Source organism: Phocoena sinus, chromosome 1 (genome assembly GCF_008692025.1).
Source record: "Phocoena sinus isolate mPhoSin1 chromosome 1, mPhoSin1.pri, whole genome shotgun sequence".
Lineage (NCBI taxonomy): Eukaryota > Metazoa > Chordata > Mammalia > Artiodactyla > Phocoenidae > Phocoena > Phocoena sinus.
In genome coordinates, this window is record NC_045763.1 from 76,245,075 (window position 1) to 76,271,116 (window position 26,042).

Consider the following 26,042-nt stretch of genomic DNA (forward strand, 5'->3'; position numbering starts at 1 on the left):
ACTGAAGGAAACTTACATAAGCTCCCTTTATGACCTTTACCCATCTATCTGTACTTGCACACATATATTCTGCCTTCTCTCTTATTATTGTGAATAAACCGTGTTCCTAAATAAGGTTTACCTTGTCCGTTAAACCTTCCATTTCAAATTTTTCCTCTCTTATTTTTTCTTTCGAGTCAGCTTCTGTTGTCTGCTGTTTCTGCCAGTTCTCATTCGTGGTGTTTTGTCAACTTGTGTGCTTAGTTATCATTGATTGTGTGCTGGGCACTATATTTGAAAAATTATTTGTGGAAATAATTTGAGCCCTAGGATGATATTATCTTTCATAGAAGAGTTTTGTTTGTTTCTATCAGGTATGAGGGGCTACTAGCAGTCTGGAATCATCTTAATCCAAGTTCACAGTTTGAGATTTTCTGAGCCGTCTTGACGACGTGAAGCTGGGCTGCAATCTGTACGAATATCTTTTCTTTCCGTTTATTTTTACTCTTAAAGTGGAGCCCTTTGAAAGCCTAAGTCCCCACCTTTTGTGGACTTCAGATTCCAACCTTTGACCAAAAGCACTACTCAGTTTCTGAACACACCCAGGGCAAAAGTAGCTCTAAGTATGTGTTCGTCTCTCTGCTGTCTTTTTCAGAATATTGGCTTGAAAGTCCCTCACTACTTTGTCAGTATTTGATGCTTTTAACTTAATTTTCAAAAAGTTTCGTCAGGCAAATTGAATTACCTGCTTCATTAATGGGAGTGGAAACTCTCCAGCTCCACCATTTTCTCTGAAAACCTGATACAGTTTTAACTGCTACCATTCCTCTAAACCGCTCTCGCGAAGATCATCAAAGACCTTCCCATTACTAAATCTAGTAGCCTTTCTCAGTCTTCACCTAACTTGACATCGACCCAGTAGATCCCCTGCTCCTCAGGCAAACACTTTCTTCACTCCGCATTCATCTAGTTCTCCTCTTATCTCAGTGATAGCTTCTTCTTAGTCTTCTTCGCTAGTTCCCCCTCAACTCCCTGACCTCTGTAAACATTGGAGAGCTCTAAGGCACAGTTTTTAGAACTCTTCTCTTTTCTTTTCTTTATTTATCTGTTCTTTAGATAGCCTTAAACAGTCTCAGGGCATTGGATACTGTTTATATGCAAATGACTTCATAAATTTTACCCCTAGCCAGGACCTCACTCCTGAATAGCCAATGACCTACTTGACATCCTTACTTGAATGCCTAACAGACATCTCAAATTAAATACATCCAAAACCGAACTCCTGATCTTGTCTCCAAACTTGCTTCTCTATCTCTTTTGACAGCAATCCCACTCTTCTAGTCCCTTAGTCAAAAATCTTAGAGTCATCCTTTATCATTCTATGTCTCTCATAACCCACATCCGAATTACCAACAAAAAACTGCTGGCTCTACCTTAAAACATATCCAAAGATTTGACCATTTCTTATCACTTCCCCACCACCAACTCTAGTCCAAGCCATCATCACCTCTTACTGGATTATTTCAATAGTCCTCTCAATGTCTCCTTCTACCCTGTCCTCATATTTGCAGTACAACACCCAGAGTAACATTTAAAAAATTTAAGTCAAGTCACGTCGTTCCTTTGCTCAGAATCTTCCAGAGGCTTCCCATCTTATTCAGTAAAAGCTGGAGTCTTTTGAGTAATCTATAAGATCCTGTATAATCTGGTTTCTTGACATCTTTCTGACTTCATTTCCTACCATTCTTCCCCTTATGCACTTTCTTCCAGTCACGTTGGCCTTCTTGCTAATAGTAGAACATGCTAAGTACACGGTCAGGTTCAAGGACCTTGCGTTTGTTCTTTCTTCCTGGAAAGCTCTTTCCCCAGATTTCCTGTGGCTTGTTCCCTTACCTCCTTCTGATATTGCTCAAATGTCACTTTCTCAGAGATGCTTTATCTACCTACTCTATTTACCACTTCACCCCCCCACCCTACTTTCTGTCATATCCCCTCTTCCCTGCTGTTTTGTGTTTCTCTACTGCACTTACAATCTCCTAGTGATGAAAGTATTTTTGGGCATAAAGACCTTTCTGATACCTTACAAGCCATACCACTTAGCTATTTCTCCTATGAGGAAGGTAGACCTTGAATTAGATTTCAGTAATTTGTATGTCCTGTAGTGTCTTTGTTCCTTTCAGTTCTATAGAATTGCATTTTTATACCCTCAGATATGGGAAAGAATCAAATTTGAATTATTGTAGGCAGCTATAACTGTAAATATTATTTGTTTTTGTGATAATCTAGGGCAGGAAATATCTATAGAAGTTAAGCATTTTATTAATATAAATAAAATGAATATTTTCACTATACTTTATTCTAGAATGGAAGATGTTTTTGGACAAACATGTATTTATACATATATATGTATATGTGTATGTGTGTGTATAAAATAAAATATGGACTACTATTCATCCTGCAGAATTAAATAACTTAGTTATTTTCAAATCAGCATATATGTCATTGTGTGTTAAGACTAGAGTTTTTACCAAAAAATGATAACTACTAATATTGATTGTACAGCTGACCAGGTAGACCCAATAGAAATTAAAATTAAATGACATGTTGTAGCAGACAGGGTTTCCCCTACTTATCATCAGATAGTGATGGTTCTTCCACTTGCTTTAAACCTTTCCTTGATGGTTCTGTTTTTGCACCTACCTCTGGCTAATGGATTTGGGGTATCAATGTGAGGATGAAAAAAATTCCAAGAATGACAAGCCACTCCATCTTTATAGTCACTGATACTGAAATGAGGCATTTAAATTCCATTTTATGTAAAAACTAATTATAGAGAGTGTGGTAGAGAGGGCTCTATGACCTCTTCATGTTGCCATAAGTCAGGCTGTGCAGTGGAAAACCTTTTGTAAAGTGAACCCTTGAAAAAGGATACTTTGACCTCAGAAACATGTTTACTTCTTTGAGTACGTATTTGGTTCTTGATGTTAAAATGCCTCTGCCAGGGATTTATCAAAAATGATAAGGTCTGGAATAAATACACCGCAAATCTCAAACACACTGAAATGATGAAGCAAAATTAGATGTCAGAGTTTAAGGAAACCAGTAACTTACCATCTGATACTTTGTGTTCACAGTTAAGCAAATCTTTGCAGATTCGTGCTGGGTTATCTCGTGTGCCAAGAGGATTCTTGATGCTGTGCAGTAAATTGCTAAGGTAGTTCAAGGTTTCGAATATCTCTGCACTGTGGTCAATTAAGGTCACTTCAGTATTCTGGTAGCTCTGCCAAGTCATTGTGAGAATCATATTAGCAAAGAAGCTTGGAGCAGTCATTACCAGCATGTAACCCAAATGATCAACACGGAGCAAGGCAGAAGAAAAATGTACTCCTGTTGTGTGCAAGGAGTTTGGAGTAGGATGTAAAGAAGAGTTTATATTTAACTATAGGCATGTTTGTATATTTTATTAATCTTGATCCTAATAAAAGCTTAAATTCACACTCAAAAGTCTAGTTTTCAAGCTGACATAAAACTTAATTACTATGCCTACTGCGTAATTTGAAAAAACCTATATTATGAATAAATAGAGCTTAAATAGGAAAAATGAGTAGTGATGATAGATAGATCCCATTTTAAGAAATGGCTAACTTCATTTAACTGTTTCTTCTATAGTACCAAATTCTTATTTTAAAAAATCCTTTAACAATATTATATTTTTGTTTTAAATGTTTTCCTTAAAAAACATCTGATGCATACATTTCTGTTTATTAAAATTGCTTACTTTGTCCTTAAAATTTTTATCATTACTTTTAATCTCTTTTAAATACAGGCTTTGAGATAAAGTCACATTTGGGCCTCTGAAGAAAATTTCTGTTTAATTTGTAGATTGAGAGTGCCAGTGTAAATAAAGCCAGATATATTACCTCCATCTGTAGGGCAGTATGTGATTCAATCAGGGCTTGAATAGCAGCATTGATATCCATTTGTTTCTGTGTAAAACAAAACCATTTGAGATCAGCAATAAGATCAACACTGAGTGCTCTAAAGTAAAGCCTATAAATTCTGAAAGAACTGCTGTTAAAGTATACTAGACTTATTATCTAAAAGGGGTTTGTAACTCTTATGGTTAGACAGATCTTGCAAGTATTGCCTGACTATCCGAAAGGACAATATGCTGCTTTCATCCAAATCTCAAAAGTCTCCTAATTAAAACAGGACCAAAGTCTAGAGTTCTCAAATGAAAAACTATTTGTCTCTGCTGCATGAAAACACACAAAAAAGTTACTCACATGGAAGAAGAATGAAATATGATCCCCTCAGTTAATAAATTGTAAAGTGAAGAATAAATAACTGTAGTAATTTTTAACAGTTACATTCTTGGAAGGAAAATAGAATAAAATATTACTGTCCTGAGGTAGTCACCACATTAGTTTAATCTGATACTTCTGCGGTCTTAAAAACAATTTCTGAAGTTGGAAAAAGTATCATTAGTCCCAAAAGAAATAATACATCATGAATCCAATCTCCTCCTGCATTTAATAAAATATAGTTTTAGAGAAAGACCCAACCTAACCATTAGTAAAAAGTCTTTTCGTATTTTATTTTTTAAAAAGCTTGGAAACTAAGAAGCATGAGTTGGGAGAAAGTTCAGTGAAATGGCATCTGTGTGAGCAAATCGAGCGATCTAATTTCTTTCAGAATGATTGTACTGCTGAGATATCTTTTTACTTGGCAGCCCATACAATAGAAACTCTTTTCAACAGATCTCTCATAACTCATGGTTGGTAATTTGAAAAACTATTTAAAATGATGGGACAATCAACAAAATGTACTCATCTTTGCCTCAACATGTGGTTTTCATATTGGAAAATACTTGACTCATTCTGCATATGTACACTGCCAAACACATATTGAGGAAAAAATGGTAAGCAAACAATACAAAACAAAACAAACTTGCCCTTGTAGAGCTAAAGTTTAGAGGTCGATAAAGGCATTAATCAAATAATCTCAAAAATACACATTTACAAATTGTGATACGTGCTATAAAAGAAAAGTGCACGGACCTATGAGAGAAATTACGGAGTATGAAATCTGGGGGATATAAGAGATTTGGAAGGACTAGATCAGCATAGGCTTCCCTGAGGTGGTGATATTTGAGCTGAGATCTGAAGAATAAATATGAATTGTTAGGAGAAGGGCTGGGAGAGCTTTCCAGGCAGAGGTAACAACTTTGCACAAAGGCAGTGGGATAGAAAAGCATGGCCTATTCAAGAAGAAGAAAGGCTTAGCATAAAATGTTCTGTGCAGATTAAATAATTCTGACCATCATTCTTGTGAGAATTGGCAGACTTTGGACATGGGTCACAAAAATATATTGGGACTAAATATGGGCAACTGAATTAAGTAGTAAACAATAGCCACCTTTATATTTTCCAGTTGTTTGTGGTTAGGGCTTTGATCTTAGAAAAACTAGCAATAAGCAGTTCTCAGGCGCTTCAGACTCAAGACCCTTTTGTACTTTTAAATATTATTAAGGGCTTTAAAGGACTTATATTTATGTGCCTTACAGCTTTTGATATTTAACATAGTAGGAATTAAAATATAAAATTTAAAACTATGTGTTAATTGCCTTAAAACAATAAATCCATTATGTTAATATAAATAAACATTTTTTAATGAAAAATAACTATTTTCCAAACAAAAAATTAGAAGAGCGGTACTGTTTTACACTTTTGTACATCTCTTTAATGTCTGGATTAATAGGAGATAGCTAGATTCTCATATTTGCTTCTATATTCAGTCTGTTAAAGTGTTACTTTAGCTGAACTGTATGAAGAAAATCCAGCCTTAAAAAGATATGTAGTTGGAAAAAAGATTATTTTAGTATCCTTTTCAGATAATTGTGGATATTCTTCTTTGATATTCTACCAGAACTTGATAAGTGGTAGTTTCTTGAAGGTTACTTGAACTGTGAAATCTGAAACCATATCTACAATGTATCTATTTTATATTCTTTTATATTAAAATCTATTGATCTATCTTAAACTTTGAAAGAATCATTTACCAATGCATGATTTTAGTAAAAATCATGATTTTGGTTAAAATCATGCATTGATCATTGGAAAATAACGGTTCATGAAATAATGCAGATTTTCCAAAGACTGACACATTTCATTATGTCATATCAAAAGATTACATTCGTTAACATCATCACCAATCTCATCAGAAAAATGTAAGTACTGGTAAGTTGTCAAACTTGTAATAGATACAAGCATTCCTCAGTTATTGTTGCTTGAAAGTTTGAAATTTACCATTGGTATCAAATTGTCAGTTGTTTTCCTTGAAATGACAGGCTCACTTCATTCATTTTCAAGAAAATATCTGCCAAATACTCATGTCTGAATAACATTATCATTCTGTCAAGTAAAAATGGTGTTCCATGAAAAAAGCAGCTAGTTCAGTTTGCAACTGAAACAATTCTACAAGTGCTTTTATTTGAGGCAACCATTGTACTTCAATATGCAGAAATGCTTTATATGTTCTTCCATTTCATCACACAGAATATTAAAAAGATGTGTACTAAAGATTAGAGACCTAGGAGACAGCAAAATGGTGGCATAATGACCTCCCAGAATTCTCTCTTCTATAAAAGCAATGAGAAAACTGGGAAAAAATGTAAGAATGAAGTTTTTCAGAATTACAGAAATTAACAGAATGCTTGCAGCAGCCTGGGGAGCATTTATGAAAAATAGCTTAATTTCAGTAAGGGCAGTGAGCTTTGTAAAGCTTTAATCTGTCCTATTCCCATGCCTCTCTTTCCAGCTCTGTGGTAGCCTTGAAAACCAACAGCCTGCAGTCGCAGTGAAAACAAGAAGCCTGGAAACCACAGGAGGGAGCAGAATGGGGCTTGGAGTTGCTTCAAAGCCTTATTTCCAGCGAAATGTCATTATTTGACCTTTCTGGTGGTTCCCTTAAAGACTTGCAGGACTGTCTTTATTTTACCTGACTCAGAGCTCACTCAGTGCAAAAAGTCTTTCCCAAGGAACATTAAAAAAAAATTTTAGATGGAATTGTTTAACTTTGTGGCTACTGGAAACATTAGAAAACAGTCGGGGCAAACAATAGGCTAAGAAAAGCTAGGGAATGAGATGTCCATAGAGATTCTAAAAAACTCTGACATATTCCTGGGAATCTAGAAGTCCATGTACATGCATAGGGCTGTGCACATGATCAGGAAAAACATAAGAAGGCCCTAAGTTCTGTCTTCTGGCTGACCTTCAGGCTCTGTGAAAATAGGAAATTAAAACTCGGGTATAGTTGTCAGTTGCCTGGCTGAGCACTGAAGGAATGCTCCAACATGCTCACAGAGACCCTTGGCAAAAACTGGGAGACTTCCTGGTTCTGGCATTTAAGGAAATCTCTCTCCAATCCTTAGCTGACCACTAAGCTAACTGAGTAGAGACTTTAGTGGTCACATATGTCAAAGAATACAGACTTTATACCTTTAGGAAAAGTCACTAAACAAACAACAAAAACAACAAATAGCAACAATAAACACTGAGGTTGGGGTGAAGAATTTGACTTCCAGAGATGCCATTTTATATTATTCAAAATGTCCAGTTTTCAAGAAAAAAATGACAAGACATGCTGAGTAACATTAAAGTATGACCCCTATACATGGGAAAAAGCCAAGCAATCAACAGAAATAGAAATTGTCCCTGAGGAAGCCCAGATGTTGAACAAAACTTTAGCTATTTTAGGTGTGTTCAAAGAACTAAAGTAAACCATGTCTACAGAACTAAAGGAAAGTATGAAAAAGATGCCTTACCAAATAAAAAATAGAAATTATAGAAAAGAAGTAGAAGAAGTTTTGTAGTTGAATAATAACTGAAATCAAAATTTACTACAGAGCTCAACTGTAGATTTCAGTAGATAGAAGAAAGAATCAGTGAACCTGAAAACAGTTTATTGAGATTATCCAGTCAGTCATATAAAGAAAAATGAAGCAGAAAATGAACAGGCTCAGAGATGTACAGAACATCATAAAACATACCAATGCGTGAATGGTGGGAGTCTCAGAAGAGAAGAAGAGAGAAATAGGGGTAGAAAGAATATTTCAAAAAATAATGGCTGAAAATGTGCCAAATTTGATGAAAAACATTAATCTCCACATCCAAGAAGCTCAATGAATTCCCCTGGACACATCATAATCAAACTGTTGAAAGCTAAAGACAAAGAGAGAATCCTGAATGCAAAGAGAAGAGACTCATCATATCCAAGGGATGAGATTTTTCATCAAAAACCATAAAGGTGAGAGGCAGTAGGATGACATATTCAGAGTGCTGAAGGAAAAAGACTATCAACCAAAAATTCTATATCCAATAAAACTATCCTTCAAAAAGGAGGAAAAAAGATATTCCCAGATAAACAAAAGCTGAGGCAATTTATCATTAGCAAACTTCCCTAGAAAAATAATAAAGAGAGTCCTTTGGACTGAAATAAAGGATACTAGGCAGAAACTTGAATACACATGAAGAAATAAAGAGCACTGGTAAAGATAACTATACGGGTAACTATAAAAGAGAGTATAGATCCCAAACAGCCAAACAATCTTGAAAAAGGACAACAAACTTGGAGGTCTCACACTTCACTTTCAAAACTTACTACAAAGCTACAGTAATCAAAACAGTGTGGTACTGGCATACAGACAGACATATAGACCAATGGAATAGAGTGCAGGAATAAACCTTCACATATATGGTTAAATAATTTTTGAGAAGGGTGCCAAGGCCATTCCCTAAGGAAGGAATAGTGCTGGGAAAATTTGATAACCACATGCAAAAGAATGAAGTTAGACTCCTACCTACATCATAAACAAAAATTAACTCAAAATGGATCAGATAATTAACCGTAAGACCTAAAACTATAAAACTCTTGAAGAAAATATATGGGAAATACTTCATGACATTGGATTTGGCACTGATTTCTTGGAGATGAAACCAAAAGCAAGGTAAAACAACAACAACAAAACCCTGAAAAATTGGACTACATCAAAAACTTCTGTGCAAAAATCAACAGAGTGAAAAGGCAGCCAAAGGAATGGGAGAAAATATTTGCAAATCATATATATGATGAGGGATTAACATTTAGAATACATAAAGAACTCCTGTAACTCAACAACACAACAAAAATAAGCAACCCAATTCAAAAATGGGCAAAAGACATTTTTCCGAAGAAGATATGTAAGCCAGTTTTGCCAAAGAAGATACATATAAGCCAGTGAGCACATGAAAAGATGCTTAACATCTGTAATCATTAAGGAAATGTAAGTCAAAACACAGTTATCTGCCACTTCACACCCCTTAGGATGGCTGTTATCAAACAAGCAGAATATAACAAATGTGAGGGAGGATTTGGAGAAATTGGAACCCTGTGTACTATTGGTGGGAATGTGAAATGGTGTACTTGCTATGGAAAACAGTATAGCAATTCCTCATAAAGTTAAACATAAAATTACCATATGATCCAGCAGTTTCACTTCTGGGTATATATGGAAATGAATTAAAGGCAGGGACTCTTTAATCCATATGGAGTTAATTTTTGTGTATGGTGTTAGGTAGTGTCCTAATTTCAGTTTTTTACATATAGCTGTCCAGTTTTCCCAGCACCACTTATTGAAGAGGCTGTCTTTTCTCCATTGTATGTTCTTGCCTTGTCATAAATTAGGTGGCCATTATGTGCGTGGGTTTATCTCTGGGCTTTCTATCCTGTACCATTGACATATGTTTTTGTGCCAGTACCATACTGTCTTTTTTTTTTTGGCTGCGTTGGGTCTTCGTTGCTGCTTGCGGGCTTTCTCTAGTTGCGGCAAGCGGGAGCTACTCTTTGTTGTGGTGCTTGAACTTCTCATTGCGGTGGATTTTCTTGTTGCAGAGCATGGCCTCTAGGCCCACAGGCTTCAGTAGTTGTGGCACACAGGCTCAGTAGTTGTGGCTCATGGGCTCTAGAGCGCAGGCTCAGTAGTTGTGGTGCACGGGCTTAGTGGTTCCATGGCATGTGGGATCTTCCCAGACCAGGGCTCAACCCCCTGTCCCCTGCATTGGCAGGAGGATTCTTAACCACTGTGCCACCAGGGAAGCCCCATACTGTCTTGATTACTATAGCTTTGTAGTATAGTTTGAAGTCAGGGAGCCTGATTTCTCCAGCTCTGTTTTTCTTTCTCAAGATTGCTTTGGCTATTCAGGGTCTTTTGTGTTTCCATACAAATTGTAAAATTTTTTGTTCTAATTATGTAAGGAATGCCATTGTTAATTTGATAGGGACTGCACTGAATCTGTAGATTGCTTTGGGTAGTGTAGTCATTTTCACAATGTTGATTCTTCCAATCCAAGAACATGGTATATTTCCCCATCTGTTTATGTCATCTTTGATTTCTTTGATCAGTGTTTTATAGTTTTCTGAGTACGAGTCCTGTGCCAAATGTAAAATCGTTAGCTGGTGGGAAGCAGCAGCGTAGCACAGGGAGATCAGCTCGGTGCTTTGCGACGACCTAGAGGGGTGGGATAGGGAGGGTGGGAGGAGGGCTCAAGAGGGAGGGGATATGTGGATGTATATATGCATATGGCTGATTCATTTTGTTGTGCCACAGGGTCTAGCTCAGTATTGTGAAGCAGTTATACTCCAATAAAGATATATTTTTAAAAAAAGGCAGGGGCTCAAACAGATATTTGTACACCTATGTTTATAGCAGCATTATTCACGATAGAAAAAGGTGGAAGCAACCCAAGTGTCCATCTGGATAAACAAAATGTGGTATATACATACAATGGAAATTATTCAGCGTTAAAAAGGAAAGAAATTCTGACACATGCTACAACATGGATTAACCTTGAAGACATTATGCTAAGTGAAGAAAGCCAGACAAAAAAGTTCAAATACTATATGCTTCCACTTATAGGAGGTATCTAGAGTAGTCAAATTAATAGAGAGATAGAAAGTAGAATGGTAGGTTTTTAGGGACTGGGGAAGGGAGGAATGGGGAATTACTGTTTAGTGGATCAGAGTTTCAGTCTTAGATGATGAAAAATGTTCTAGAGATGACTGGTGGTGATAGTTGCACAGCGGTGTGAATGTACTTAATGCTACTGAAGAGTACACTTAAAGATGGTTAAAATGATACATTTTATGTATATTTTACCACAATTAAAAATAATAAGTAAATAAGTATGCTCATTATCCCTTACAGCTAACCATCCCACTTCTGGAAACAGGTCTTAGAGATATTCCACAAAATATGTATATGGACAAGACATGCATACTGTTTGTATTAGGAAAAAGATTGGAAACAACACCACCCATGAATAGAGGACTGGATGGATGAATAAACTGTAGGATATTCTTAACTGAAATGACCATGGTTCGTTTTCTTTGAGAATGTGGCAATGAAGAATACAGTGACTTTTAGTAGATTAGGAGTGTAGCATTTGGTACCAGATTCAAGCTAAGGTACTAGCAATTTTAGCCACCAACAGTACAAATGTCCACTCAATGAAAAAGGCAGGGTTTTTTCCCCCCACAATAGGCATTAAAAAGAAAAGAATGTCATAAAACTTGGCTACTCATAAAATTTTTAATTCCTATAATGCCAGTGTATTCCCAAATCCTAGCTCATGCCCGGCACATAGTAGGCATTCAATTTGCTGAATTTATTTTTTCCCAAGGATAGCCTTTAGGGAGGGCAGACCCATAGAGATGGTATTAAGATGATTTGCCTGGGAAGTCATTCAGCAACATCTAAGTGTCCCCACCTAAGTGTGAAACTCTCATTAGGTCCAATAAGGGAATCCAAAAGAAATAGCTTCCTCCATGTACTCTAGTTAGAACATATTCTCACATGAAAATCGCTTAAGGTTTATAAAAACGTGCACCAAGAATAAGGAGTTATCAGGATTAGTGGGACAAATGAAGGAAATTAGGATTCATTATACCTTGAGGGGACGTAATATTCACAGTTCCTTTCCAATTTATTTGAGTAAAATGCAGATCTAGTCTGGGCACCCCAGTACTTTAAGAAGTGTTATTTTCCAGCCATCTAAAATTTTAAGATCACTGGATGGTGTAAACATTTATAGGGTGGGAACTGATTTCAGGTCATGCACCTCTCCATGGTAGAGGAAATTGCTTGTTCTAGGGAATTAGGATGATACCCACAGCTGCTGCAACCTCTCAATTCACCAATCCAGGTTTCACAGCTGACCCATTAACTGGTATCATTAAGTTGAAAATTCCTTATCTCATTTAATGATTTTCAATGTTTACTATTTCCACTCCTCACGTCACACACACACACACACACACACACACACACACACACACCACACACACCCATCCTTTATCCCACCAACCATTTGTGGTTAACTTTGACATCCTGTTGTAGTTTTTTTTGGTCAGTTTCTAAATATCTTACCATGTGCACTGAGGTCTGGTCATCACCCTGATAATATCCTCAAATTCAAAAGCACCATCAATATATATTCCTTTTCCTGAAACATTTCTTTTTAGCTATTCTACTTTAGGAACTTGAGCAAGTTACTTATAGGTCTTAAAAAGAGGGGGCTGGACTAGGTTAGAAGTTTTCAAACTTTTCTTATCTTGACCCATAGTAATAAATACATTTTTATATCATGATAAGGTTCACACAAACATATATTTAACTGAAAACTTTTACAAAACATATTTTTCCCTACTAGTGGTGATATACTTATTATGTTTTTTTTTAATTGAAGTATAGTTGATTTACAATGTGTTAGTTTCAGATGTACAGCAAAGTGATTTATACATATTATAATCTATATCTATATTTATATCTATATTTATCTATTATTTTTCAGATTCTTTTCCATTGTAGGTTATTACAAGATATTGAATATAGTTCTCTGTGCTGTACAGTAGGTCCTCGGGTGTTCTTTTTTTGTGCTTTTCTTAAAAATTGAGTAAAATTCACATAACATAAAATTCACCATTTTAGTCATTTTAAAGTATCCAGTTTATTGCTCTGGTAGATTCACTGTGTTGTGCAACCATTACCACTATTTAATTTCACAACATTTTCATCACCTCTAAAAGAAACCCTATACCCGTTAAACAGTCACTCCCCACATTTTTCTGTTCTAATTTCATTTCAAAAGAATGCTGAGACTCACCATGTTGATCTTATGATCCACCAACTAATGAGTGACAATTCACAGTCTAAAATAATTACTAAATAATTACTAAGAAGACTTCTATCTCTAATTCTAATATGATCCTATTCCATTCTAGACATTATTTCCCTCCAAGTGAAGTCTTCTGGCTTGGAGGATTCCCACTGAAATTTTCTAAGAGTTGCAACTTGCCTGTTTGCATTTATTCATTCATTCAGTAGACACTTCTTAAGGGCTTGAATGGAAAAGAGATACAGAACACACTGCTTACCTTCAGAGAGTTCACAGTCTAATACATGGAAATGGGCATGAAAATAAATGAGTATGAATGAAGAAGGGGAAGTGATCAGTTCTATCTTGCAGTGCAACGAGGGGATGGAATTAAGAAGAGTTTCACAGAAGATATGATCATAGTTTGAGTTCAGAAGGAATATGTAGGTATTTTCTTATTGCATGTAAACTTCTACTCTGAAAGTCTTTTTTTCAAGGCTACACTGCCACTTTCCTACAATGGTCTCTGCAAGTCCCAGAAAGACAGTATAAAGAAACTGGGTTTCATACTGGCCAGGAACAAGGAAGACAGAAAGGAGAGAAAGGGAAGAAGGAAACAAAGAAACTAATGTTAGTTGAGTACCTATAATGTGTCAAGCACATATACTTTTTCATTTAATCCTCCTAATAAAATTCCTCAAAGTATATATTCTTATCCACATTTTTCTCAGAGCAGAAACCTCTCACATGTCCTAATTCATTTTGGCTGTAGAGGAACACATACAAACATTTTTCAAGGGAGAGAGGGATGTGGTGCCCCAAAATTTGGCACTTCAATGTGAAAGTTTTCACTAAACACCTCTAATTTGCCAATGATATATGATCTTTTAGAACTTGTTCTTTATTAGGAAAGCAGCTATGATACATCAAAGGCATTATAAGGTGAGAAGGCAACTGATGAGGGTTTTTCTAACCCATGCATTGTGAGGATCCAGGAGGAAAGGAAGAACAGAGAAGTGGAGAATAATCTAAAGATTTAAAAAAGGACATGCCCACTGATGTTCATGCCAGGGAAGGTTTCAATCCCCATCAGTCAGATGGCCAGAAAGGGGGAGTAATTTTTAAAAAATCATAGAGAAATAGGTGTCTTGTTTCCAAGGAGACCATCTTCCTGTGGCACTTTGCTTGAAAGTTACTCCTTGCCCTGATGAAAAGCTGAGGAGAATGAAGAGTTCCTGACCTGCTGGGAGTGGACCGCAGTGATCCACCAGGTAGAACTTTCAAAGATCCAAATGATACCAGAGAAGCATGTGGAAATAAGTAAGGCTTGGAAGGCATAGGACTGGCCATTCGTTTGGACAGTGTAGCCAACAGCGGATTTCCTTTAAGCAGGAAATCTGACCAAGGACCACTGCATTTGACCAGGATTCTGATTCTGCAGGAATGGGGCATGGGTGAGGTTGAAGATAGAAGGAGACCTTTTGTAGAAAGCAGGAAAACAAAGATATTACTGAGTAGCAGAGTGGATACAACGCATGAGATAAACCAGTCTTGGAACACTGAGGCCAGGAGATGATAGCTGATAATGAAGTAACGGAAGTATCACCTCAAAGATAGGAGTAGCAAGCTTTGGGTTGTGATCGGTCACGAGCAAATACATGAGAAGTCCCAGGGCTTCTATGGCCAGCAGCAACTGAGAAGAGTTCATGTAAAGGCTAAAAAGTGTATAACTCTGGTTGGCAAAAAAGAACATTTGAAAAAGGAGAGCTAGGACCCAGAAACAGGAAGAAATGGAGGGAGTATTTTGGAGCATTAATTATGTCAGACATTGTGCTGAGTACTTTACTTCTTATTTAAAACTCAAATCCACCCAAGAAAGTAAGAGATACCATCCTCATTTTATAGACAAGAACTCTGAGGCTTGGATTTCAAGTTTTATTATAGTTGGGAAGACTCTATATCAGATTAACAAAAGGAACAGAGGTAGGCAATAGGGATACCTTTTAACAGGGAGTTAATAGAAGAAGCTTTAAAAAATTACTTTTTTTTTTTTTTGTGGTACACGGGCCTCTCACTGTTGTGGCCTCTCCCGTTGCGGAGCACAGGCTCCGGACGCGCAGGCTCAGCGGCCATGGCTCACGGGCCCAGCCGCTCCGCGGCATGTGGGATCTTCCCGGACCGGGGAGCGAACCTGTGTCCCCTGCATCGGCAGGCAGACTCTCAACCACTGTGCCACCAGGGAAGCCCTAAAAAATTATCTTATACTAAGATAAAAGAAACAAAACCAAGAAAACTTACTCTTGGGCCTGATGCTCCAGGTGGACCCTATAACATAAAAAGATTTTTAAAGTATTTATTAAGTAGATATCTCAAACCAAGCAGGCATATAAGCATCAATGGTAAACAGATATAAATGTAAATAAACTCACTGGAGGCCCTGGTTGACCTCTCGGTCCTTGGGGACCCTAGAAGAAATGGAGACAAAGCACAATATGAATATACTATGCTTTTGGTTTGGTATAAACAAGATGACTAAGATTCAACTGCTATCATTGCCTTTTCATATGAGGCAAGTGATAGGATTCAAAGTTATTTTAGTATTTTGAAGTAATATGTTCTTGAACTCAGCTGTCACCCACATTCATCAACAAGCTGAATACATACGCTCATGTTTTGTTGATATTACTAGAAACTAAATTTATTCATTTTAATAAACTTATAAGTGTAACATTTAACAATGTAATTCTGTTTTTCCTGTTATTTCTATCTACCATACAACTAATTGTAAAAAAATGGAAACTTCAGTGTCCTTAGACATCTTCTTCTCCTTCAACATCCACCTTCTTCTTCAACTAACTACTTCTGCATTCCATAGTACATAACAAATAGGAAAGTCCCTACAGACCTTTAAAAGTGTCTTAGTCATCCTCTCATTTTCTGGAACAGGAATCGTGCCTAATACATAGTAGGTGTTCAAAGATTGGTAACGAATGAATGAATAATGTTTAAATTAACGAGTACTGATTTAGAAATTAGAATAGTTGAAAGGCATATAGTAAAATGTGAAAAGTTATGCTGGCATTTTTCAAAACGAAACAACAGTAATCACTGTTAAGGATGCTCAAAATTTAACTTACTGGATGGTCGATTGAATGTTAAGACTGTACTGAGTCAAATTCAGATTATGGTTAAAAGATGGCAAAGCAAAATTTATCTTCAACTGAGTTTTGAATAATGTTAATGCTATGCTTGACTTAAGTATCTTTTATTGCCAAAGCTGTTGATTCTAAATATACTGTGACAATAAGAACAAACAACACATAGTAACTTAAAAAGGATAGAGTACTCCAACACCATGCCTGCTGGACATTTCTTAGTTTGCATGATTTATGATTATAGGTTAAAGCAGAAAATGCATCAAACTTTTACCTCAGAAGTGGCATGGTAAGTTAGGGAGATTTCATGTTGGAGACAGCCTTTCAAATGTACAGAGGCTCGGGCTTCCCCGGTGGCGCAGTGGTTGAGAACCTGCCTGCCAATGCAGGGGATACAGGTTCGAGCCCTGGTCTGGGAAGATCCCACATGCCGCGGAACAACTGGGCCCATGAGCCACAATTACTGAGCCTGCGCGTCTGGAGCCTGTGCTCCGCAACAAGAGAGGCCGTGACAGTGAGAGGCCCGCGCACCGCGATGAAGAGTGCCCCCCCCCTCCCGCTTGCCACAACTAGAGAAAGCCCTCACACAGAAAAGAAGACCCAACACAGCCAAAAATAAATTGAAATATACAGAGGCTCAAGAGTGAAATTGGCTGAGTAAGTTTCTCCATTTTGGATCAGCATTGTAAAAATAAACAGTTGACATTTTACTCTACTTAGCATATTTCTGACATTTGCAAAATCTCACTGAAGGTTCAGTACAAAATAGCTACCTTATCCTTGACTGTGAAAAAGCATTTTGTCATAGAAAGAAGAAACTATTTTTACTGAGTTCACTTCAGCTTGTTACCCAGAACAAGTCAGATCATCACAAATATGATCAAATGAAATACTTCAAACCAAACAAGACAGGACAGGACAACCCCAATGAAGCAAATGCATAGAATAAGGCCAAGTAAAACAAAATATTATTCCAACAATATAGTATTTATTCTTTTTTATTCTTCTACCTAACCCACCACTAAGGAAAAGTGATTCACTCTCTCTAGATATTATATAAACAAGTATATAAAGAAGGTTATCATACAGTTTATAATAAAACTACAATTGTCTGTTAATTTCCTATAGGGGAACCAAATTAATGTGAATGGTTATAGTGGTTATTTGGCTGTAGTGAGAGCACTACCTTTGAAAATAGACTGTCTCTCCATTTAATCCCACAATTCCCATATGATCCTTCAAAAGTAACATTTTTTTCATTAAATTTGAAAAATACTGGTAAGTGTATGTCCTTAAACCTGACTGTGTTAGACTTTGCCTTTACAGAAATGCAATCTGTAGTTTCAGGATCTTTACTTTAGGCTGGCTTATGTACAGAGAGCTTCCCTTTCCTCATTCTTAAACTGAGAAGCTTGCACGGTAGATGCTTAGCAGCATCCCTGGTCTCTGCACACTAGATGCCACTAGCACCCTTTCCCTTTTCTCCAGTTGTGACAACCAAAAATGTCTCCACACATGGCCAAATGTCTCCTGGGAGGGGGAGCAAAATGGCTCCTGGTTGAGAACCACTGGTTTAGAGGGTTTAATTGGGAGTTTAGTAATATTAAATAAGATTTATTATTAGACAGTAATGTGATTAAGATGGAATGAGTGAATTCATGAGTTATGCCCTATAAGCCCTAGGAGATAACTGCATATCAGGAATCCATTCATGTGGAATCTGTATGTGGGCTGCTCTTAAAGTAGGTGAAGGATGTGTACATACCATCTTCCTTACCCAAGTTGCTCCTAACTCTTATTTTCTGAGAGGTACTATGATTAATAGAAAAGCACAGTAGCCTGGGATTTGGAAGATCTGGGCTCTGGTCTTATCTCTGTACCTAATTAGCTGCATGTCCTTGAGGGAGCTGCTGCACATTTGGATCTCAGATATCTCGAGTGTAACATAATAGGTTTGGTGAAGATAATCTCCAAGATTCACTTTAGAACTGTGATTTTCAAGCCTCTTCTTAATGTTTTGTATCTGGAGAAAGAAGGTCACATACGTGTACAAATAGGGAATGTTTTTCACATGAAATGCTTGTGACAGCCATTGTCATAGGCACTCGAGGTTTCCTATCTTGATGGAGCTTATGTTCTAGCCACAGTACTTGGAGAGGATAGGTCGGGGAGGCAGTTGGAGACAGGTATGGAATATGGGTTAATTCCAAGCCTCCCTATTTTTTCTTTTCCCTTTCCACTTCTCCTGCGGGAGCGGGGTGGGGGTGGGGGCATATAGCTTCACTGTGTGCAAACATCCTTGCTTCCTGTTAAGTAAGTCTGCTGAGAAAATATAAGGGACACATTGCTGCAAATTAAACACATCTATTTCAATACCCTTTGAGGATTCTTAGGCTATCTGAAATCACATAAATTTCCTTCCTCAGCAAACTAATATAACTATAATTTACTTACTCTGAGCCCCAAGCTTACCCTATGGTGAAAAGCAAAGATCTCAGCTGTCACTATATAATATCATGACCTTTTAAGCAAGACTTTAATGCTATCTTCAAGTCTATTCCTATATGCCTTCTATATTTGGTTTCAGTACCCCTCATTTCACTCCATGCATGCCCTCTGTTTATGACTGCTGCTTTAGTAAGTTCTGCTGGGACAGTGGCCCCTTTACAAAATATCTTCTTTAACTTGGAAGAATTGACATCCAAGAAAAATAGGAAATAGTGCCAGTGTAAGCCATTTAGTCCTGAAAATGCTGTGTACCTTTTGCCCATCCTCTCACCATTGTTTCCAGTTGGCTGAAATATACAACTAATGATTTGCTTCTGCTTTGCAGCCCTCTTGGGTGCTGACTGGATCTAGTGGTATATATCTAAAGTGACTTGACAGTCCTCCTGTTCTGGCACCGGTGAAGAAGGCTCACACCTCCTCTCCTGATGCCTGAGAAGGCAAATATTCACCTTCACACAGTGATTTGGAAAGAATGTGACTGACAGATTCTTAAACATGTTAGGGCTTATCAGGTGTCACTGCAGTATACCATATAGGTTAGTTCTACATATAGGTTAGTTTTCTTCCTGAAAACTGTAATTTTATTTTCATTTCGCAAGTATCAGGGACATAATAATGAAAAAATCAAAAAAGGTCCTTGCTTTCATAGAGCTTATAACCTAGTGACCAGTGATACTATTACCACAAATTTAGTTAAACTTACAGTTTCACCTCTAAAGCCTTTTTCACCTCTGGGTCCCTGAAAGAAAAATAAAATGTTAGTTTAGTGTTGTTGATAGTTATTTATCAAATGTAGTTGAGGCTTTATCCAGAAACATGATAATTTCTGTTGGGTTTTTTCCTATCTAGCAAGACCTGTTTAGTTAAAGTTACCTAAATTCTGATTTTCCTAAGTTAAGCAAAGCAAAACAAATACAACCTACTGACTCACCATGTCTGTTTTGCTATGCCTAGTTCCACCTTAAAGTGAGGGTTATGCTACTTATTCATTCAGTTAAGTCAAAACAGCTGATCTGACAATCAAAGGCAAAATAATTTAGAAAGAAAATTAAGAAAGTTAAATTCTTCTAATATTTGTTTCTCTCAGCCTTTGAAAAACCCTGCTTCCAGGGTGGTTTCCTCCTTCTCTTTTATCGTCTTTTTTTAAATTCCTCCTTCTGAGCTATATCCCATAAATTTTGATACGTTGTGTATACAGTTTCAGTCAATTCAAAATATTTTCTAACTTTCTTTGAGACACTCTGGTCCTTGAATTATTTAGAAGTGTGAGGTTTAATTTTCAAGTGTTTGGGGATTTTCCTATTATCTTTCTAGCTTATTGACTCTTAATTTAATTCTGTTATGGCCAGATAATATACCTTACATGACTTCTGTTATTTTAAGTTTAGTAAAATTTGTTTTATGATCTAAAATATGGTTTATTTCAGTGAATGTTCCATGTGCACTTGAAGACAATGTGAACTCTGCTGTTGCTGGATGTCACTGCTGTTACTCCTGTTAATATTTTCATGTTCCTTGTGGAAATTGTGTACTTTTTTATTAAAAAATGAGATAATACTACTCATCTTTTCTGTAACCTGAATTTGCACCTTCAAAATATTAATGCTTTTCTATATCAATCTACAATTCCCACCTAACCATAATGCTTACCAGTATTTTAAAAAGTATGATATTTTAAATGAATTGCCTGTTAAATTTTTTTCTAATTTTTGTCATGATAAACAGCACTGTGATAAATATCCTTGCACTCTTAAAAATTTTGGATAAAAATTGTCCTCCAGAAAGTTTGTTTGAAATTGCATTCACACTTGCAATATATGGGAGTGCATGTTTCTTCTGTTACATGCTATGATGTACTATCACTTTTTGTTAATCTTGCAGGCTAAAAATACTGTTTCATTATTATTCACTATTTACATTACTTCGTTTGTGTTTCCTATCTGGTCCTTAATTCATTTCAAACTACTATATCAACTTTAAAAAGCTGATTTTTAAGATGTCTTTACAGAACTTTTTTTATGCCCTCCTCCACCTCCAATCCAGTATTAACAACGTGGTACATATCGCTTCATACTTTTTTCTAATCAGATATTGACAAGTGTATTTACATGTGTATGGGGTGATTGGTCATGTTTTATAATGTTGATATCATATACTCTTCTATGCATCATATTTTTCACGTTTAATAATACATCGTGAAACAATTGCAAGTCAGCCAAACTAGATACAAATAATTATTTTTAATAGTTGCATTAATATTCCACAAAGTGGATAGATCAGAGTTTACTCAACCATTCCTCTACAGATGAGCATTCATGTGATTTCATACTTTTTTTTTTTTTTTTTTTTTGCCATTACAAACAGTGCTGTGAAAAAAAGCTTTGTAAAATTTCCCTAGTGTATTGGGTACTTTTATTTATATGGGACAAATTCCTCAAAGTGGAACTGCTTGGTCATAGGGTATATGTACATATATTTTAACAAATACCTTTCCATAAAGGCTGTAATTCACATTTCTATTAGTGATAAACAAAAATACCTTTCTTCCTACAGCCCTTTCTGAGAGGTTAGATGTAATATCTCATTATTACCTTAATTTGCATTTCTCTGACTAAAAGTTAGGAGACTGGTTTTTCAAATAGTTACTGACCTTTTGGATTTATTCTTCAATTCTCTACTAAATTTTCTTTTTCATACCAATTTGTAAAGCTCTTTATATTACCCATTATATGGTATATGCTTTGCAATTACTTTTTATCAGTTGTATTATTAGTTTTACTTATGGAATCTTTTGCCATAAAAATTAAAAATTTTCAAGCATTCAAATATGTCTTCTGTTCTTTTATAGTTTTCATATTTCCTATCTTATATAAAAGGTCTCCCCAACCCTTAAGCTATACTTTAGTTTCCTAGATGATTTTTCTGAGATTTTTAATTGCTTCTTTTCTTTCTTTTTTTCCCCCTCTCTTTTCTTTCTTTTTTTTAACAAAGTCTTTAAAAGTTCATTTGAGATTTTTAAAAAATTGGGTGAAATAGGGTTACAATTTCTTATAGCAGTAGTAAGACTAAAAGGAATTTCGTCTCCCTTCCCTATCACTGTTATAGGAATGGGTGTGTGGCTGATTAATAGACGTGAGAAAAAAAAATGTAAATGGAGACTTATAGAAAAAGTTTTATTTTTCCCAAGACAAGGGATACAGTTCACTTTTTCACTTTGGATAATTATATCTAGATGTGATTCCTGAGAAATTGTAGTCATTTGCCCTAAGCCTAATTATAAAGATAGCATTCAGGATGGCAGAGCAGAGGTATGGAAATAGTCTTGGATAACATGATTAACTCGCCAAATTAACCAAATCTGAAGCCCTTCCTAACTCTGGGATTCCCATAATGAGATAGAAGTTTCCTTATTGTTAGTGCCAGTTTGATTCAGGGTTCCTATTACTTGCAGTCCAAATCATCCTAACTGATATACCATTTTCATTGTAATTAAATTCCTGTTTAGTCTGAGACCTAATTCTGGGCCCTAGCCTGTTACAATGATCTATTCTTTGTACTAACACATAGTGTCATTTACAAAGACTCTGAAGTAATGTTTTCCTTTTTGGAAAAGCAAGTCCTCCATCCCCCACCACTATTTTTTTCCACAGTGTGTTTTGGCCATTCTCAAATTCTTATTCTTTCATAGTGAGCTTTCCTTAGAAGTTTCTTCTTAGAATAGAAAAAATAGATGGAAAAAATTTGATGTACATGCTGAGCATTATAAGGGCCTTTAAGAACTATCTATAAACAAAACACAGTAATATATTTTAATTGAGCCATTTCTTTATCATATTTTCCTTAACCAATTAATATTTCACATTTTTGACAGAGGAGAACAATCATTCCATAATCAGAACAGTATGTGTTCCTTAGCTTGCTGAAGAACCAACCACCCACTGAAATATGAGATTTCTCCCACTTATAACCTCCCACTTAGACTATATAGCTCTGAGTGGTAAATGCTGCAAATCTAGAGAAATACTGAGTTACACATTTCATTTTTTTAAATTAAAAAGCCAGAAGCTTTGGTGGTGAATTCTTCTCTAAATTTATCAATGAGAACAGTGATAATTAATATTTGAAACATTCTCTTTTATATTTTAAAACTCTGTGTCTATAGACACAACACTTTCAGATCATTCAAAATATTGATTCCCTGCAGAGAATGAATCTTTCCTTTCCAAGCCTCAATTTTCCTCTTGCATGTTTATACTACTGTTAGTATTGTAAAACCCTCCTGTGACCACCTCACTGTCTTATTTCTGTTTTATTTCATAGCAAGATTCCCTAAGGCCCTGGCACATGTTAACTGTCTCAGTTTCCTCTCCAGACATAGCTTGAATGGAGTGGAAAGAGCACTGCTCTTGAAGTAGGAAATATCATCTATATGATTCACTACGTGTATTATCTTAAATAACTAGGTGAACTTCTATAAATGTCATCTGTTTCCTTATGTCTTGAATGCAAATAATCATACCTACTCCAAAAGTTTGAGAAAAGTTATTATTAAATATTTTTATTTACTTCCTTCCTCACTGAAAGCTGTACTCCGTCTTCCACTGCAATGTATTCTCTTAAAGATCACGGTTAGCTACTCCTTTCTCGAAACTGAGCTTAACCTTGTGCTTTTCTGTTTTTCCTGCTCTTCCCACCAACTGTTTCATCCCTTTATTGTGGGCACCTCCAAAGACTCAAATCTTGGCTGTATGCGTACCTTTTCTTATTCTCCCTCTTTCAGAAAATGGATTCTTTCTGTTGCTTTAGTGATCACCCCTGTGCTTATAATGCTCAGCCCCTCCTCCACCACCCAGTGCTACTTACCTTTCTCAACTCCAGTTTTAAGTGCCTACCTCACTATGTATACCTTTTCATTACATTAGATTTCTAAGTTCTCAAGAATAACCTTCCAGATGAAAATGTACATCTGTTTTTATCCTTGCTTCTCAAATACCCAGGGTGATCCCTTGTGGATTACTCTAGAATAGGATTAAGTTAAAAAAAAAAAATATATATATATATATATATATATATATATATATATAAAAGAAAAAAAAAAAAACCTGTATTGTGACAAACTTACAGTTCTACCTGTTGGGCCTATTATACCTTCTCTGCCAAAGGGGCCAGTGTTTCCCTGTTGGGGTTAAAAAAAAAAAGAAAACAGTCAGTCTCAATGCCAGTATAATTCAGGAAAATTCTAGAAAATTTCTTGCACAATGGCAAAATAGTCCATGTCCACATAATTCCAGTTTTTATTACAAAATCTTATGTTATTGGCAGAAATCATAGTAATTTTGATTTGATGCAATTCTGCATATTATTATGGTTTCCCATTAGGAGAATTAATCTCTATAATTTCCAACAAACTGATAAATCAGCATTACAATTTTTATGTGGTGATAGCTTCAGTGGTGCCATTTTACATAGGTGTCATTGCATAACAAATGCAATTACTTTATGTAACAAAGACTATGTAGAGTCATGGACAAAATTTTGAATACATTTATTTACAGATGTTGAACAAGCAGATATTTGAGTGACATGCAGCATGGAATTGAGAGAAATTATGGGAAAGAACCAGAGGGCATCATTTGTGACCAGTTAAACTTCTGGCTTCTTCATCAGTAAAATAAGAATGCCTACTTCACAGGGCCATTGTGAGAACTAAATGTGAAAAACAATTTTGAAAGTGTAAGCTGCTATTTGATTATGAAGGTAACCTTGAATAAGCTGGATCTCTGGTCGACTCCTCCCAAACTAAAAATGGAGCCTATCATTTCTTAATGAATACAAAATACATGTTTTAGTTATTTTCCCTCAACCTCCACCCCCGCTACCACTAGCTTCAAATTTCAATGTTTCTAGCTCCACTTAACGTGGCATATATAAATGTGGCTATCTAACAGGCTTTCTCTTTGTCCAACTCCTGCCAAGATACAGAAAATACTCAGTGGAGATAATTATAATGCCATTCAGTCTATTGACAAATAGCTTTAAGATTAAGTTGGCTTAGAATGAGAGAAATTACCTGATACTCTAAAAAGTAAATCTAATGAAAGCACTTTTAAATATGAAGATCTACTTTAAGTGATAATTTTAAAATATGGTTCCCAAATCACAAAGGTCCACAATCAAGAGGCTTGATTTCTTATCCTAATCAAGTATATCCTCTAGATTGGCTTATTACTGGGAAAAAAAAAAAAAGCCAAGAAAGTGTCAATCTAATAAATTTGACCATGATCTAACTCTCTGAAATAATGATTTGTACATATTATTCAGTCAATCAGATGTGGATTCAAATTCCAGCTCCTCTACATACTAGCCACATATGGCTTTCAGCAAATTACCTTTCAGAGATTTAGTTTCCCTACCAGCAAAATGGGGATAATAGCATCTCTCACAGGATTTTTATGAGGAGTAAATGATGCAGGGACATAAACTGAACACCAGTACCTGGTACATAATAGTTTTTTGCTAAATATTAACCTAGCAAGACTTTTCACTTGTCTCTACAATGACTTAATAGGAATATCTGCACTTATAAGTTAGTATTTGTGAACTAGTTACCATAACCTTACTATTGGAGAGCTGATAAAATTTCTGGAGCTGCAAAGCAGTATAGGTTCAGATCCTGGCTTATAGAGACACAGCACCTCATATGACTTTGCTTAGGACAGAGGCTAGGCAGGCAGCCAACTTCTCTTTGACAATATAAAGAAAGGATTTAATTAATTGAGAACTTAATAAAATCAGAATGAATGAATTTAATTACTGGGGAACTTTATGTAAGAACTTAAAACCAATATTTATTACAGAGAAGCTTATCCATACATAACCCACCTGTGGATGATAAAGAATTGGACTTTACCTAAAAGCACAAGCTTTCCATGGTTCTTCAGAAATCATAAAAATAACTAATACATTTGCACCTGGAGAAATGTTGAGACGGGTCTTTAAATAAACATTTCCCACGATAACACTGCTCTTTGTATTATAGGAAATAATTTATTGTAAGAGTTAGGGAAGCGGCGTAGGATTTTAAAAATTTGACTTTTCATTTAATATTTGCACAAGATAGTGGTTTTCAGTTTTAAAATTCTTCTTCAAGACTCAGTTCTCCTCTATCTGAGCTGCTCTCCTTCCTCTCAGCTCTCTCCACCCTTGCCTT

At 36.0% G+C, this 26,042-nt stretch overlaps 1 protein-coding gene across 1 annotated transcript in view; it reads right to left on the minus strand.

Moving 5' to 3' along the window:
* The window catches only part of COL24A1 (collagen type XXIV alpha 1 chain), a 368,814-nt gene that overhangs the window by 9,819 nt on the left and 332,953 nt on the right, over positions 1-26,042 (minus strand). The window contains exons 51-56 of the mRNA XM_032642687.1: positions 23,955-24,008; positions 19,536-19,571; positions 15,599-15,634; positions 15,468-15,494; positions 3,900-3,965; positions 3,091-3,259 (exon numbers count right to left, since the gene is read on the minus strand). Of these exons, the coding sequence (XP_032498578.1) occupies positions 3,091-3,259; positions 3,900-3,965; positions 15,468-15,494; positions 15,599-15,634; positions 19,536-19,571; positions 23,955-24,008 (388 nt within the window). The remainder of the gene's footprint in view (positions 1-3,090; positions 3,260-3,899; positions 3,966-15,467; positions 15,495-15,598; positions 15,635-19,535; positions 19,572-23,954; positions 24,009-26,042) is intronic.